Here is a 17,596-nt window from a genome sequence, read left to right on the forward strand (position 1 = left end):
CTCTCTTACCTGAAACAAACGGCTGGCCTGAAATTTCATCCCATCTCTCACAGCGTGAATTAAAGCAGGCTCGTAACTAAAAAGAGCAGGTGCAGAATGCAATTCAAGCAAATGGATGCTTGAATGAAAATCCTGCCCTTTTGGAGATTTTTTTTGAACTCTATGCCTCAATTTACAAATCTGCAAACAGTGATGATGACGATGACAGCATCTACCTTGCAGAGTCATTAGTAAGGGCCAGAAAACCACACCAGACACGTGTCTGCATACTTGGGAACGACAATCTGTCATTTATGGTGCCTAAGATTCTACTGGCTAGGATGACCCAAGTCTTGAAGATGGCCCTTGGCTGGGCTCCAGCCCTTCATTAGAAAGCTCTGGCATAGCTCTGGTGCTGAAAGATACCATACATCACCATGCCGTTTGGCTACGTGGATCCAGGCAGCTTGGTACTGGCATGTCTCTGATCTGCCAACCCAAGTCCTGGGAATGAACGGGAACTGCAGCTTACTCCCTGGATTTTGCTGTCCATTTCACAGCTGCCCTGCAAAGTGGTGTGCTCGGGATGAGCTACCTAGAAATGTCTTTTTTTTAAGCCGGGCCGTGGTGGTGCACGCCTTTAATCCCAGCACTCGGGAGGCAGAGGCAGGTGGATCTCTGGGAGTTCGAGGCCAGCCCGGTCTACAAGAGCTAGTTCCGGGACAGGCACCAAAAGCTACAGGGAAACCCTGTCTCGAAAAACAAACAAACAAAAAAAAAACAAAAAAAAAATTTTTTTAAATGAGAAACCGTGCGCTCCCAGAACCCAAAGAGAGATTCTTGGGGACCTGGAGAATAGTAGGTGGGACAAGGAAAATGGGGCTGCAGGCCGGGACCAGATGGATGGACAGCTGGGGAAAAGTGATGGCTGCAGACACCAGATGAGCATTTTGCTGTTTGCAAAGTGCCCCCTGCCTCCCGCCAAGCCTCTTAACACTGGCTATCATTTTCCCAGGGTCTCCTCCGAACCAGGAGTCACACACAGCACGCTCTTGCTGTATCAGTAAATTCTTCCTATAAACTGATAAAATAGGGTCTTTCATGTCCTCCATTTGGTGTGAAAATTGAGGCATGGAGAGCCTAGGTTCTTCGCTCGAGTCCACACGCAATACAGTTGGGGACACAGAGATCTTTACACACAGACCCCCTCACTCGGTACAGCATCTCGTTTTAGATTTCTCTTTAGTCCCTCTTCAACATCTGGCAGTTGTGGGTTAACACTAGATTCCTGTTCTCTGTGCATTGAACTCAAGGCCACTGATTGTTCTGGTTAGGTACAAACTGGCTTTGGGATACTGATATTCTCTACCCTGACTGATGCTCAGTGGCCCTCTCCGTGCTACGATGGACCAGTTGCTTTTGCATAGCCACGTGTTGGAGAGGAGAGAGCTTAGCTGTAGAGGGCTGGGGTGGTGGCGCTGAATCCCGGCTCTGCAGCTCACTAGCAACCCCGAGCCTTTTCATCATTTGTGAAATAAAGATGCCACCGCTGGAATGGTTGTAAGGATAAAAGGTAACAAGCAAGCATCCCTTGGCACACATGCGCTCTTCGGATATGGCAGCTCTTATTCTTTTCCCCCTACGTATATGAATGGGCTTTTCCATGTATGGGTTTTATTTTTAAACAGAATGCCAGGGCCCGGGAAATCTCAAGGTGATCCTGGAAGCAGCTTCATGCAAATGAGGGAGGAGAAAAGGAAGTACAATCACCTGGGGGTGGCTGAATAGGGCTGTTTTCTCTGCTTGTCACTTACTGTGTTTCTTCACCTGCTGCCAGGCAAGGGAAGAAAACAAAGGGGAAGGGAGCCGCCAGCCGCTGTCTACAGGCTCCAGAGGAGAGCAAGACAGAGAAACCCTAGCAGTTGCTGGAGGGGAACAAAATTAGTGCCCTGCAGAAAGTCACGGGAAATCAGTGATTCTTTTGGATGTGTGAAAAACATCCCAGGAAGATGGCTTGGCACTGGCTATGTGAGCTGTCTGTGTCCCCTTCTTCCCTTTGGGCATGCATGTATAGAGAGCTGACTGCTTGAGAATGGAAAGACAGCAAGAACATGTCACCTGGGTCAAAACCATGGCACACCTGCCCTCTGGGTCAGGCTAGAAGGGGCCTCATGTGAAGGTGTGGAGGAAGGCAGGATTCACAAACCACTGTTGGCTTTCTGGGGAGAGCTCACACTTCTCCATGTCAGTGACCCATGAACCATACTATGGCAGGAGAGAGACAGCACATTGATGGGACTCCACTTGGCTTCCGAGTGTGCACGGCAGAGGCCGAAGGAGTGACTCTCTACCTGACTTAGAGAAGACAGCTCAAGCTTGAACCTGTCTCAGAAACTCCTCTACCAGTGTCTACACCAAAACTTAGTGCACATCTAAATGCATGTGTGCCTAAGGGAGCCTCCTGTTTGGGTGCACCAAGGTGGCTGTTGTGGAGGAGGCCAACCTCGGCTATGGCTATTATTCTTCCGGAGCAAGCCACTCTGTCTTATGAGTCAGAATCTCTCATTGGCCTGCAGCTCACTAATTTGCCTACTGGCCAGCAAGCCCCAGCGGTGTTCTTTTGTCCCTACCTCTCTAGTCCTGGGGTCACAGCACGCACCACAATACCTGGCTTTTTTATGTGGATCTGGGTTTGAACCCATGTCCTTAGACATGTGGGCTTTAATAGCTGAACTCAATTCCTCAAATACTATTTTCCTCAAATTCCTCAAATACTATTTTCATGAGGAATTCTGGCTACTTAATAGTCAAAAAACCAAACCAAAACAACAACAACAAAAACCTTCTCTACATGCATGGCAATTGTCAAAGCTCAGGAGACACTGTTCTTGAATAGCTGATAGTGAGATGGGGTTCTTTGTGTTGACAAAGAACCAAATGGCAGATGTCATTAAGGTCTGGGTTCCGACCAGCTCTTCTTCTGGAAGAGTGTATGTCCCTGGCTTGGTGAAGCGTGGCCACATACTAGAGTTTTACAGAGGAAAACGTGAGCAGGGGGAACAGGCATTGCTTTTGTGTGTGCCTGTGCATGTGCTGTGTGTGCTTCCCACGTTTCGTCTTCCTAAGAGGAATGTATGAACAAGCCACAGTGAAGGAAATGTCCCCATTGACCTGCTTTGGATACTTGAGGGAACAGGATGTAAACTTACACCATCCTAATGCGCAGGTTTGGGGACATAGTTGTTACTGTAGCATGACCTAGCCTATCCTGACTACTACAAATGGCTTGGGAAGTAGCCACACCCCTCTACTGACAGCAGTCCTGGGGAGGCTGCGGACAGCCAAAGCACTGTTTCAGGGAGGAACTGAGGGCGAAGCTTGAGAACCTATTTATTTCTCTTTCCAGTTCTAGTTCCTGTATTGACTTGTTTTCAGCCTGTTGTTTGAAGGTGGCTGCTCGAAAGATATCCAGAAAAAAAAAAACAAAAAAAAAAAACCAAAAAAAACTGAAAAGCACCAAACTGTCTCATTTACTCATAGACACCAATATACCAATGAAAGAAGATGCGAGGATGATGGGAGCTATGGATCAGAACAGAGTGGGGGCAGTGCCTTAGGCTGAGGGCCACGCCAGGGGAAGCACTATATACAGGGAAAGTACTCTGCTGCCACTCGCCCACATTTGGTTCCTCTAGGAGCTGGGAAGACATAGGATCTCATTCTCAGGGTGGTTCTATCAATCGGAAGGGCAAAGTTCTGGAAGAGGCTGAAACCACAACACTGTCTGCTAGCTGTGCCTGGACGGGACACATCCATCACGAGATGGTACACATCCATAACGAGATGGGACACAGCTGGGGACTCTCTTTGCAAGTGTCTTGGACATGCATACAGTCTCCCTCTTTAGAAGACCCATTTCTTTTATTTGTGTGTCTCTGTGTGTTTGTGTGTATTGTATGTTATGTGTGCATGTGTGTTCTTCTGCATGGGCACATGAGTGTGGGTCTGTGTGCCCCTGTGGAGTCTGGAGCATGATGCCTGGGTGTCTTCCTCTGTTAGTTTTTTTTATTATTTCTTGCTTTGAGACGGGGCTTCTCACTGACCCGGAAGCTCACCATGTTGGCTAGGTTGGCTGGCTAGCATGCTCTGAAGACCTGTGTTTCTGTCCTCCACTGCCCTCCAGTCCTGCAGCTCTGGACTTGCATAGCCATGCTCTGCTTGTTCCCGTGGGTGCTAGGGATTCAAACCCAAGTCCTCACGCTCATGGAGAAAGCCCTCTCTCCAGTCCCAAGATCTACTTCTCTAAGTGTTTCACTTTGACATCTGGGTTGCCTTTATTGCTTTCTAGCTCTATTGAACAAAGTGAGCAAGCCACTAATATCAGTTTGCCATCTCTGCAAAGAGCAAGTGACTATAAGGGGCCTATGAGGGCTTTGTCCCCATTTCCAAGGTTAAAAAAGAAAGAAAAATGGGAGGAACAGGAAGAAACCAGCACACAACTCATTAACAGGTCTACCCGTGAGACTGTGAGAAGAGTGGGCCGAAGCAAATTGGGGACAGTCACTTCTTTCTCTTGGGCCATCCTGGTGTATGAGGGCCATTATGGCTCTCAGGGCATTTTTAGGATCATGTGTCTATTTCCTTAACCTACGTTATCAGACTCTTTCTATGGGATTTGGGACTTCCAAGAGTATCGTTAAGTTGCAAACCTAATTAGAAAGTGGAGGCAGGGAGGGTGTGGAACATTCCAGATCCCAGCCATCCAGCTAACAGGTCCAATGGGAAGGGGTCTGGCATCAGAGCTGGTGACCTTCTCCCACAAGCACACAGACCATGTCATCTTGTGGTAGCTATGGATGCCATGGAGCTGCCAGGGTGATTTCCAATAAGGATTCATAGGAGGGTGGGTGAGGTTAGAATCACCAGGGGGAGGTTTCTGTGGATGGGAGGGGCAGCCTTCTGGTTCAGTTCAGGTTTTAGGGAGACAATTACTAGGTTGAGAGGAAACCTTGGAAGTCAGGGATGAAAGCACGCTGGATCCCCCAATAACTTCAGACTGCTAGAGGACCTCTCAGACACCCCATTATATCTAACCTTTATGGCATGCTTCCCATATGCCAGACACTGTCTGGGCACTCTGCATGGTTCTCTTGGCTGACCTAGGATCACAGAGCTCAAGGGAGTGGTGTCTTGGTTTCTATTGCTACTATAAAACACCATAACCAAAGAGCAAGTTGGGAAGGAAAGGGTTTATCTGACTTACATTTCAGCATTGCCGATCATCACTGAAGGAAGTAAGGACAGGAACTCAAGCAGGGCAAGATCCTGGAGGCAGGAGCTGATGCAGAGGCCATAGGGGTGCTGATTACTGGCTTGCTTCCTTTGGCTTGTTCAACCCACCTTCTTATAGCACCCTGGACCAGCAGCCCAGGGATGGCACCACCCACCATGGGCTGGCGCCTCTCCCACTGATCACTAAATGAGAAAATGCCTTACAGTTGGATCTCATCAAGGCCTTTCCTCAACCGAGGCTCCATCCTCTGATGACTCTAGTTTGTGTCAAGTTGGCACACAAAGCCAGCCTGCTATGGGACAATGGTCTTGTATTGTTTTAATAAAATGCTGACTGGCCACTAGCCAGGCAGGAAGTATAGGCGGGGCAACCAGGCAGGAAGTAGAGGTGGGCAATGAGAACAGGAGAATTCTGGGAAGAGGAAAGTTTCAGTCTGCAGCCATCTCCCAGACACAGAGGAAGCAAGATGAGGATGCCTCACTGATAAAAGGTACCAAGCCATGTGGCTAACAGACAAGAATTATGGGTTAAAGTAAAATGTAAGAGTTAATAAGAAGCCTGAGCTAATAGGCCAACCAGTTTATAATTAATGTAGGCCTCTGTGTGTTTCTTTGGGACCGAATGGCTGCAGGACTGGGTGGGACAGAAACCTCTGTCAACACTAGTACAAGTGTGATCTAGATTCACAGAGGTCTGGAATCTAATTCTGTAGGTCAGGCTGGCCTCAAACTCAGAGATCTGCCTGCCTCTGCTCCCCAAGTTCTGGCATTAAAGGCATGTGCCACCACTGCCCGAGGGGGGTCTGGAATCTTAACCATTATGCACAAAACCTTATCAAATAGAAGCTACACTCCCAAGTTCAGAATGAGACAGCACACATGCACCTATAACTGTTTAACCATGGCAGATGCTCTTCCTAATCTTGCAATAAACCCACACGACTGGTCAATTCAACAACTGGGGTAAACCCCCATACCAAGTCCTTTCTTTCAAGGTTCTGCTCTCCTTGAATTTTAGCTTTATTAAGATAGTCTAAAAAAAAAAATGAAATTCTGAAAGTCTCATCATTTCCCCCCAGCGTTCACAGGAGGAATCTATTCACCTTAAGAGGGACGAACAGAGCCAAACAGGATCAAGCATAGATGAGAGGCAGCAACCACTGAGTCCTGTGCCTCAGCCAGGCCAGATGAACCTCCGGGCAAGCTGCCTATGCCCAGCCCCTCTAGAGGATCTTCTCCAGGACTGCCTGCTCATTCCTACAGGCTACCTGCTCCCCTGCCCCCGCAGTGACACTGACTCCCAGCGTGGTCCACCTTTCTCCTTGCAAGTTGCCTCCTTAGTCACTGCCGGGCCAGGGGAGAGGGCATTTTTTCCTCCAGCTGCCCCACAGCACAGGTCTTCCACGGGTGCCTTTGCCACCAGCACAGAAACTCTAGGCCAGCCATTGCCTTCTCTGCCCTCTCCCCAATCCCAGGTTTCAGAGATGCATGTGTGCCTATGTATACAGCCAATCATGTGGAATTCAACATGCCCGTGTGGTGGGCAGCCCTAAAGGAGAGCTATTTCAGGAAGTGGACAAGAGGGTGGCAACAGCAACGGCGGCGGCGGCGGGGCGGGGCGGGGCGGGGGGATTAAAGAACAGAGAATTCCTGCCTCAAAATGCAGCCAAAATGCACCCAAACATGATAAGGTTCTGCCACCAGATCAAAAACAATAAAAATTGCTTGGAAAGGAGATTTTCCAGGCTGACTCCCTGAAAGAATTAGGGATGTTCTTCTGCCCTCTAGTGGTGAGAATCAGCATCGTCCTTCAGGCATCCTTTCTTAGCAACAGTATGGGCAGGCTGCCACTAGTAAGATGCCCAGACAGCAAAGAAAAGTGTCCATCTGAGGTACGGATGGGAGGCATCAACGTCAACGAGCCTACAAGTGTGGAAGAGGCTGCTTTACTTCTCGAAGGCCTTAGGGGGAAGCAAGCAGAGATGATGAGAACAATATGGGGTCTCCGGGCACCAAGAGAGTAGGCTCTTTCATGGAGTGTGGGGGAGAGAGGATCATGAATGGGAGAGATCTCCCAAGTGGCTCAGGAGACTTGGGTTTTAAACAGATATGCCTCCCCTGGCAGAGTTCCTTCCCTTCTCAGTATGAGACTCGGGTTCCTCATCACATCAATATAGTGAAAACTCTGAAACAGAAAGCTGCCCAAGGTTCTTTCTAGCTCAGACCTTCTGGCCGTTCCTACTACCTTGGTTTGATGGGTCACTGCTGATATGCCCAGTACAAAATACATTACCCTCCATATTCTCAAGGTAGTTTGCTCCTCTCCAAGGCTCTTGCCGCCCCTGGATTTTGCTGCCTTTGGGACACCGGTGGAAGCCAGCTTTTCTGTCTGGATGAGATGGCAGCTGACACTTCAGCTAGTATGTCCCTTGCCAGTCCAACCTGACTCTCTAGGAACGGGCTGCTAAGGGTCAGGCTGCTGGGAAACAGAAGCGTCTAATCCCTTCCTGAAACAGGCCTAGCACTTGACAAGAATAAATAAAGGCAGCTGTATCTGATTTTATTTTCTCCTTGAGAATTGCTAACATCATTAGCGACAAGTAAATATATCAGTGGGATTAAACGAGTGAGCCACAGTGCGGCTTGATTGGATTGAGGACCACATTATTTCTTTGGGGGTGAATTAGTAAATTTAGCACTGTCAAGAGATGATGGATCGGGGACCCAGGGACTGAGAGTTCTTATTGATCCCGAGAACAGATCAGCCCAAGAAGCAGCTACAACAGCCTCCCACCCGGCTCCTGCAGAGAGAGAAAGGAGATGTGGCTATATGACGGATGGAAGGATCCAGAAAGCCTGTGCTCTCTTTCAGATACCGGCCGTGATATTTGAGAATACAAGCATCGGGGTATCTGGGGTGTCACCCCTGTGTGGGTGTGAATCAACTGGCGCCTAGAGGACCTAGGGAATGGTACTCTTAGGAAGTGTGGCCTTGCTGGAGTAGGTGTGGTTTTGTCGAAGGAGGTGTGTCACTAGGGGCTGGGCTTTGAGGTCTCAGAAGCTCAAGCCAGGCCTCGTGGCTCACTCTCTCTTCTTGCTGATCCAGATGTAGAACTCTCAGCTGTCTCTCCAGCACTGTGTCTCCTGCACGCTGCCATGCTTCTCGCCATGATGGCAATGGACCAAAGCTCCGAACTGCAAGCCAGCCCCAGTTAAATGTTTTCCTTTGTAAGCACTGCCATGGTCGTGATGTCTCTTCATAGCAATAGAGGCCCTAATAGAGACAGCCCCCCAAATTTCTGCCTCCACCTGAATTCATATTCTCGTATAGGAACCCTGCTTCTGTGGGCCCCTATGACTGGCTGTTTCCTAGCAAAGAGAGCTGGAGACATACCATGAAGTCATCCAGCAGACTAGCTTACAAAATATGGTGGCTCCTTCTCTTGGGGACTCTCTCTCATCTTCTCTGTAGGGGGACTGGTGACAAAGTCCTGAAGAGAGGACCGAGGGTCAGTGTGGCCAACCCTGGATGGGCTCAGAGTTGGATCCTCTCTCTTTTGGTCGTTAAGGGGACTGCAGCCTAGGTTGGGACTTGGTCACATCCCCCTGAAGCTGCTCCCGAGTCCCAGACCCAGCTCGAGTCACTCACCATGTGGTGTCATTGTTACAGACATGCTTTGGTAACGACAGGGAGAGGACAGGGCCATCATTCTTCACCATGGGCTTTAAGGACCAGTGGATACACGCCTGAAACTCTACACACTGGGATCAGGATAAAGACTGTGGGCCTGGGTACCAGAGAGACCAAGGTGAGTGGATCCTTCTCAACCCCAATCTGTTCTGAACAGGTTATCTACAAAATTAATTTTTAGTATACCTAGTCACTTGAATTTGAGGCTGTCACGATGGCCAATCCCTATTGCTAACCTAATGGGATGGACCTGGGAGACAGGCCTCTGGGAACGCCTGCGAGATATTATCTAGACTGGGTTCACAGAGGTGCATTATCTAGACTGGGTTAATTGAGGTGGTAAGATCCACCCCTGCGGCAACAGCAACAATCCTATGCTTGGGTTTCTGGGAGGAATTGAAAAGGATGAAATTGTGATGCCTTTCTGCCCTCTAGTGGTAAGAAACAGTAACACATCTCAAGAACTTTCAAGACGGAATGGCTACTGGCAACGGGATACCTATTCACGGTTATTTGGCTGTAAAGAACAATGAAGCACAGGTAGATGGCCCACATCAGACAGAGCTGGAAATAATCCTTGTGAGTGATGTAACCCAAGTCCAATAAGACAACTGTTACGTCTTTCTCTCCTATGTGGGTTCCAGATTGGAAAGCTTGGATATGTGTGTTTAAACTAGAGAACCCATAGAAGTCTGAAAACCCGGAAAGGGGCTTTGGGGAGATCTCAAGGGGTGAAACATTATTTGATGGGCACGACAAGGCTGCTATCCACATGAACTCAGTGGCTGTGATTGCATACACACACACACACACACACCATCAAGGGAAACAAAATCTCAGCATGGACTAGGGTTTGCCCATGAAGTCCTGCTCTTAGCTGAGAAGCCACAGGCAGCCAAGGGTGGCCCTGGAGAAGGGGGAAGTTTTCATCAGGTATGTTGACCCTGCGAGGCTACCCATCCTCCAGTAGGTGGTCCCACACTCATGCACTTACTGGCCTCATTAAGTGGACTCAGTGGGCTCAAGGGGAGACAAAGCATGCACAGGGAGTGAGGAGGGGAAGTGGTGGATGTGGGAGGAGTTAGAAGAAAGAGAACAAATAAACAAGAGAACGAGAATGGGGGCCTGTGGATTTGATTCATGCAGACATTGTATGCATGCATGAAATTCCCGATACAAAACCCTACTTCCAAGACAGCAGAAGACCACAAAAAGCTGAACACTATAGTTCACTGCTCTCCACTTGCTGACGATGGCTGCACCCTGGCCAGCAGCCTCGGGCTTCTGCCGCCTTGTCTTCCCCACCACGGTGGATCCTCAGAGTTATAAACCAAAATAAAGTTTTCCCCTCCCAAGATGCTTTCTGTCAAGCGATCCACTTTGCTTTGCTGTTGCTGAGATCAAGCGCTTTATTCTATTTTATTTTTTTTATTTTTTTCACTAGTCAGGCTAGGAACTCAAGGCAGAAACCTGGAAGCAGGAGCTGAAGCCGACACCGTGGAATGCTACTTATTGGCTCACGCCTAGGTCCACACCCGGTTATCTTTCTTATAAAGCCCTGATCCACCTACCTAGGGATGATACCACCCTCCCCACAGTGGGCTGAGCCCTCCTATATCATTAGAAAACGCCCCACAGACACGTCTCCACCTAATGGAGGCAATTTCTCAATGGAGGTGCCCTCTTCCCAGGTGTGTCAAGTTCACACCCGAGACTAACCAGCAATCACACATGTAACTAAAAAAGATATCGCTTACCCCGACAGCCATTGAATTTAATCTCAGAATCACCGGAGGGAAGCCCAGTGCTCCTGACAAACATATGTCCTCTTCCTATTAAGAATGCACCAAGTTTTTCCCAAGATGGTTTTATTTTGCATACATCCGTGTAGTGCATGCATGAATGTGCTCAAGTGTGTGCATGCGTGTGTGTGTGTGTGTGTGTGTGTGTGTGTGCGTGCGTGTATTTGGGAGATGGGGCCTTGTGGCAAAAGTTAGGTTGTTGTAGCAAGCCTTTGAAGAGGATATGGGGACCCTGGTTTCCTCCTTTCTTTTCCCTTCATAGCCACCATGTGTTAAACAGCTCTGTTCTACCTTATGTTCCTCATCAAGTGGTATGTTACCCAGAGACCCCCAAACAACATGCCAACCAGAGACAGACTCTGAAACCAGGAGCCAGCCAGCGCAGGCCCTTCTTTGTTTTCCCTTGATTGTCTCAGGCGTATATGTCACAGTAACAGAAAGCTGAGCAGCACGAGAATATTGCTTAGTGTATGTGGAGTGTTAGAACCCCGTAGGCTAACAACGCCTTCGTGAGAGCGGGGATGGTTGCAGGGGCGCTTAGCAATTCCGATCTTGTATTTCTTACTTGTGTCAATGAAGACGGCATCCACATAGATTTTGGTACAGAAAGAGCCCAGAATAAATCCACAGGCTGGTCCAAATACCAACATCGTGAACAGGATTCCTGCAAGAAGAAATGAAAGGTTAGGTTAAAACACAGAAGCCTTTTGAGGAGTGAGATCATCAAAGACCCAAGAGATTATCTTACATTGGCCAGGTAAGATAACCAGTTATTACAAACGACAGTACTAGGACTTAGTCCAAACACCACAGAGGGGATAATTAGTGAATTTCCATCTTTGAGGACTCCATAAAAATACTGCGTATCATGCTAGAAGCCCACAGGATTCCGTTTTAGATTTATTATTGTTTTACATCATGTATAAGCATGGATCTATGCATATTGTGCTGTGGCCTCAGAGGCTAGCAGAGGGCATTAATATCCTCTGGAGCTAAAGTCAGAGGTGGTTGTGAGCCCCCTGATATGCATGCTGGGAACAAACCTGAATCTTTTCTCTGCAAGAGAAGCAAGCACTGTTAACCACGGAGCCATCCCTCCAGCCCCTCTCCAGGAATTTGATTGGTTGCTCTAGCAAGGTAGTCAGATACCCCCATTTCTCTTACCTTTAGGGGACTTTGTGCCACACCAATGAGAAATACTAAAAGAATCCAAATCTGTCATTAAGTAGTTTTTCTACTATGAAGAAATCTGCAGGGGAGGTGAGCTGAAGAGATGGCTCGGTTGGCAAAGCGCCCCCAGCATAAATATACGAACCTAATGTGGATCTGTAGAACTAACACATAAGCCAACTGTGGCAGCCAGTCTGTAATCCCAATACTAGGAAGGTGGGGACATAAAGATCCACGGAGCTCATTAGTCACCCAGCCTAGCCTAATGGGTAAGATCTAGGTTCAGGGTGACACTGTGGCTCAAAAAAAAGAAGGTGTAGAGACACCAGGAAAGATACCTGTCACCTGATGCCAGCCTCTAGTTTCCAAATGCACATACAAACATGTGCACAGGCGCCTGCACATATACATACACACCCTCTCCCTATGTGCACATACACTCTACACACACACACACACACACACACACACACACACACACACACACCACACCACAAAAAGATTTTTGCAACTGTTTTTACATTCACTTTAGCTATAGACACTTCTTCCTTCCCTCTCTCCCTTCCTTCCCTTCTTCCTCTCTTCTTTTGTTAATCTAGGCACTCACACAAATTCAAGAACTCTTGGGAAGTGAGAAAAACCCAATCCACAAATTGTTTTCAAATGCAACCAGATATTTATAATCTCTAAATATATTAACTACGAAAATCCACACAAGGGTGTGGATTGAGAAGAAGTGACTAGACCCTGGATAATCCACTTTTGCCATCCCACACTGTGGAATCACTGGCAACGGTAGTTCGGGGCTGCAGCCTGTCTGGGAGCCTGAGAAGATGGCAGGCCTTGGCTGTGTATGGAGTTACCTGGAGACTATAGCACATAAGTTTTACACAGGGCTTTTGCATGACTCTTGGAAAAGCACCGAGCCTGAACTGAAACTCACAGGCTATAACTGCTTAACTGACTTCCAGTCTTCGGAGGAATTTTCTGAGCACTGATCATCCCCGAGCCATGAGGATGAAGAGGAAAGTTGCAATCCCTCACGACAAAGACAGTCATCTGATGGGAACAGCCAGAAACTTATGCCCAAGTGGTTGATCTAGAACGGCGGGTACCAGTGGGTCTATCTGGGAATCAGTGTTATGATGGGAACCTAAGCTCATGGGAGGACACATACGTGTACTGACTGGCTCCGTCAGAGCTGGGCTCAGAGTACATGGCTCACTGTGTGTGTGTGTGTGTGTTATAGGTACATTTTATCACTCCGCCTCCTGCTCACCATGAAGCCAGCGGCTCTGCCCTGCCGTGCTCTTCCGCATGGCAATCTGCTTCACCCAAGGCCTAAAATCAATAGAACCGAGTGACCATGGACTGAGACCTCTGAAAACATGAGCCAAAATAAATTCTTTGGTGGCTCAGTTGTTTCTCCCGGTATTTTGTTGCAGCAATGTGCACCGGCTAACACGCAAGCTCCTTCTATGAGCCAAGCACCAAAACTTCAGACAGTTAGGAGTCCTGGTCTTCACAGAGCTCACTGACTTACTGGAGGGACTCAGAAGAAAACTCCAGAAGTTCACATGTTTCTAAGCGTTTGGGAAGGAAACTAGGTCTTTACAAATAGGAGCAATCACTTGATTTTGTCCTGTAGACAGTTAGACAGACACAATGAAAATAACGTTCTGTATCACAAGAATGGGCTGCTGGAAAGAAACCAATCTGTTTCACAACACTCTAAGAACAGCCACAGACTCCAAATCCCACAGCTATTCTTCCTTAAGGGGAAGGTTCAAAAGACAGAACATGATAACTTTGGAAAGGAACAGTATTCATAGGACCGGAGGGCCATCCTGCTTTGTCACGTTGCAGACAGATGATGAGAGCCTAACAAAGATTGGTGTGTGTGCATGCGTGTGCATGCATGTGAGAAACACACACACACACACACCGTGTGGCATTGATGCAGGGATGGACCCCAGGGCCCAGTGAATTACAAGCTAGTGCTCCATCACTGTGTATAGCCCTAGCTGAATCTCTGGGGCCCAAGTTGCTCCTCCGCAGAGAGAAACCATAGCAAACCTACAGTAAGTTGGTCTTGAAAGGTTTCCTTTGGACAGCCCAATAGTAGGATGTGGGAAGGGTCCCCTCACATCAGGAGGCCCGAGAACTCAGATGGAGCGGCCTTGGGGCAAGGCCCTGGGTCCTTAGGGAAAGCTGAAGACCTCACAGAGTTACTTGAGAATTTGTTGCGCCAGCTCTCTTTTCGCCAAGCTGTGGTTTAGTTTAGTTTGTTTGTTAGTTTTTTGTTTTTTTTTAATTTTTTTATTTTTTAACTTATCAAAACTACCTCAAAATGTTACCTGGCTGTAATATTCCTGTGTGAGACAGGTCCTGGTCCCCAGGAAATGTTTCTGTTGTTGGTCTTTTAAATTTGTGACTCAAGAGTGCCCTCTGCTGTCTGCCTGGGGTCTCTACACCATAGGAAGGGCAAGCTGTCAAAGAGCCAGAGAAAGGGAAGCCGGGAAGCCAGGAAACCAGGAAGCCAGAGTGGTTTTCCCTCTACAGCCCCTCTAAGCCAAACCACTTCACACCTCTAGCCCCCTGCAGTCTCTTCAGTGATTCAAAGAGCAAGTTTGTACATAGATGCATTCTCAAATGCTCCTTCCTGCGTCTGCAGTGTGTAACTCAATCCATCACAGGCAGAGGGCCAGAAGTGGGAACTGGCCAGTCTGCTGAGGGGACCGTTGTAGTAATAGGGGCGTCCCCAAATCCCCAGCCGCCTGGCTCGGCTAGCTTATGCCCCAAATAATTACACGGACACTGTATTCTTTTAAACACTGCTCTGGCCCATTTCTATGTAGCTTCTTCTAGGCTAATTCTCACATATTAATTTAGCCCATTTCTAATCATCTGTGTAGCGCCCCTAGGTGCGCTTACCGGGAAGATTCTAGCCTAAGTCCATCCTGGGTTGGAGCTTCATAGTGTGCGTCTGCCTGGAGCGGGTAGCATGGCGTCTCTCCTGCGTCTGCTCCAGAGAGCAGAGCTGTGGAGTCTGACCTCACTTCCTCTTCCTCCCGGCATTCTGTTCTGTCTACTCCTCCCACCTATCTTCTAACCAATGAAATGGGCCGAGGCAGTTCCTTTATTGCTTAGCCAATGAAATCAACAGATTGATATATGACACTCCCACATCACTTCCCCTTTTTCTGTTTAAACAAAAAAAAAACCGAAGGCTTTAACCTTAACATAGCAAAATTACATATAACAGTTATCAAGTAAAAGTTACATCAGAAACATTTATACATATAACAAAATTGACCTTAAAATCCATACCAATGCAAATTATTCATACCTATATCATTTCCCCCTTTAAATGTAAAAGAACATTTATAAACTATATTTGGGAACATGGGCGCAGTTTTTTCTCTCCAAACTGCTTCCTGCTGAATGGGGGCGTCGTTAATCAGATTATTTAGGGTGTAACCTGTGTGCCAGGTTTATCTCAGTTGGCAGTTGAGCAAGGCAATTTTCTGAAGATGTTCACAGCAACCCTTCAGGAGGACGTGGTCCATCATACCAAATCGGAATAGAAGAAATCCATAGAGTCTCATCCTCTGTGAAAACAAAAGAAGAATCTCTTTTCCAAAGCATCATGTCCTTAGATCCAAATTCTGAAATCATACCCTCATGATATCCGTTCTGGTTCCACTGGGCAGCCCAGATAATGAAATGTCTCTCTGTACTTAGCTCCTTCACAGTCAAAAATTTTAAAGAAAACACAATAATACAAAGAATCCAGACTCTCTGTGAATTTTTCATCTTTACGCGGCTTATTTTTACTCTATCACTTTACTTTATCCTGTCTCTTTAAAGACTTTACCTTTTTTTTTTAAACCATTAACTTTATTCTCTATATTCTTTTTCTTCTCTCTCTCAAGCCTACGTACATTCATCCAACAGTGTGACTCATTCAGAGGTCTGAATCTGTCCTATTGTGAGTCTGCAATTTTTTACTATCCAGGAGCACTTTTGATTTGCGCCTTTAAATCATTAGGCACTTAAGAATCTAAGCTGTGACATTCCTAGGTTAACTTTTTGCTTTTTGAGCGTATATCTGTAGACCAGGCTGTCTTTGAACTCTCAGAGATCCGCCTGTCTCTGCCTCCCAGGCATTGGGATTAAAGGTGTTTGCTACTACACCTTGAACTCAGAGAGATCCGCCCGTCTCTGCCTTCTAGGCACTGGGATTAAAGGCGTGTGCTACCACACCTTGAAGTTTACTTGAGGTTTACTTTAAGAATTTTAACTTTTAGTCTGCATATATTTTTAACACACAGTAAACCATTCAGAAATTTTCTCTGTCTTTGAATCTCTCTTTACTGTATATCTCTTTTTCTGACCACAAGAGCCTTTAATTTACCGAGCAATATCAGTAGGACTAAAGGCGTGGCTTTGCCAGCTAGATCCAGTCCATTCCTTAGCTTTCCAGCCTCACGGCGGATATACAGGCTGCAGCCATGTTTATATCCACACCTCTATGGCTTTTCAAGGTCCTTGCCAGCCAGCAAGCTACAACAGACAACACTCAAGTCCTCTCTCAGTAGCCGGCCCTCCTGCCTCAAACAGTCAGAGTTTGCCCTGGCAGGATGGCCCAGAAAGCCGGCATTTTTAAAACAACACAGGTTTGTTCCTGCTGCTGAGTCAGGAAAATTTCAAAATGTAGGACGTACCATTTTGTGCTAGCTCTGTGGCTACCAGGTAGGAGCGGCACTCAGCACTTTAATTCTGAGACTGAGCGTGCAGCACAGAAATTCTTTTCATCCAAGTTACATCCAAATCTGAGACGCAGAGCACTACGCAGTCTGAAAACACGTCCCTGTATGGCAGCAGGAATCCGCCATGCTCTTCCGCCTGCCTAAGCCTGATTCTGCCTTCTGCCCAGGAGCAGGCTGGGAGCTCTGAGTCATCGTCAAGGTCTCAGAGCACTCTCCTTCCAATCCCAAGCGGGAACACAAACATAAAGCCAGAGTTTGCACTGGCGGCACAGCCCCAGGAAGCCACGCTATGAAATGACACAGCGTTTTTTCTGCTGCTGTTGCCGAATCAGGAAATCTCTCTACAGCACGCCACCAACAAACAGCAAAAATCTGTGTTAAACTCTCTCTCCATTATTTTTAAGCCTTCTCAGGTTTTTTAAGTGGGTTTAGTTAGCCACACGTCTGGGCGTCATTTGTAGTAATAGGGGCGTCCCCAAATCCCCAGCCGCCTGGCTCGGCTAGCTTATGCCCCAAATAATTACACGGACACTGTATTCTTTTAAACACTGCTCTGGCCCATTTCTATGTAGCTTCTTCTAGGCTAATTCTCACATATTAATTTAGCCCATTTCTAATCATCTGTGTAGCGCCCCTAGGTGCGCTTACCGGGAAGATTCTAGCCTAAGTCCATCCTGGGTTGGAGCTTCATAGTGTGCGTCTGCCTGGAGCGGGTAGCATGGCGTCTCTCCTGCGTCTGCTCCAGAGAGCAGAGCTGTGGAGTCTGACCTCACTTCCTCTTCCTCCCGGCATTCTGTTCTGTCTACTCCTCCCACCTATCTTCTAACCAATGAAATGGGCCGAGGCAGTTCCTTTATTGCTTAGCCAATGAAATCAACAGATTGATATAT

At 47.5% G+C, this 17,596-nt stretch overlaps 1 protein-coding gene across 2 annotated transcripts in view; it reads right to left on the bottom strand.

Moving 5' to 3' along the window:
* Slco3a1 (solute carrier organic anion transporter family member 3A1) overlaps positions 1–17,596 on the bottom strand; it is a 281,528-nt gene that overhangs the window by 66,352 nt on the left and 197,580 nt on the right. For both annotated transcript variants that reach the window (XM_075952227.1, XM_075952228.1), the window contains exon 3: positions 11,330–11,428. In XM_075952227.1, coding sequence (XP_075808342.1) covers positions 11,330–11,428 — 99 coding nt within the window. The remainder of the gene's footprint in view (positions 1–11,329; positions 11,429–17,596) is intronic.

The sequence above is a fragment of the Microtus pennsylvanicus genome, chromosome 18, assembly GCF_037038515.1.
Source record: "Microtus pennsylvanicus isolate mMicPen1 chromosome 18, mMicPen1.hap1, whole genome shotgun sequence".
NCBI classification, from domain to species: domain Eukaryota; kingdom Metazoa; phylum Chordata; class Mammalia; order Rodentia; family Cricetidae; genus Microtus; species Microtus pennsylvanicus.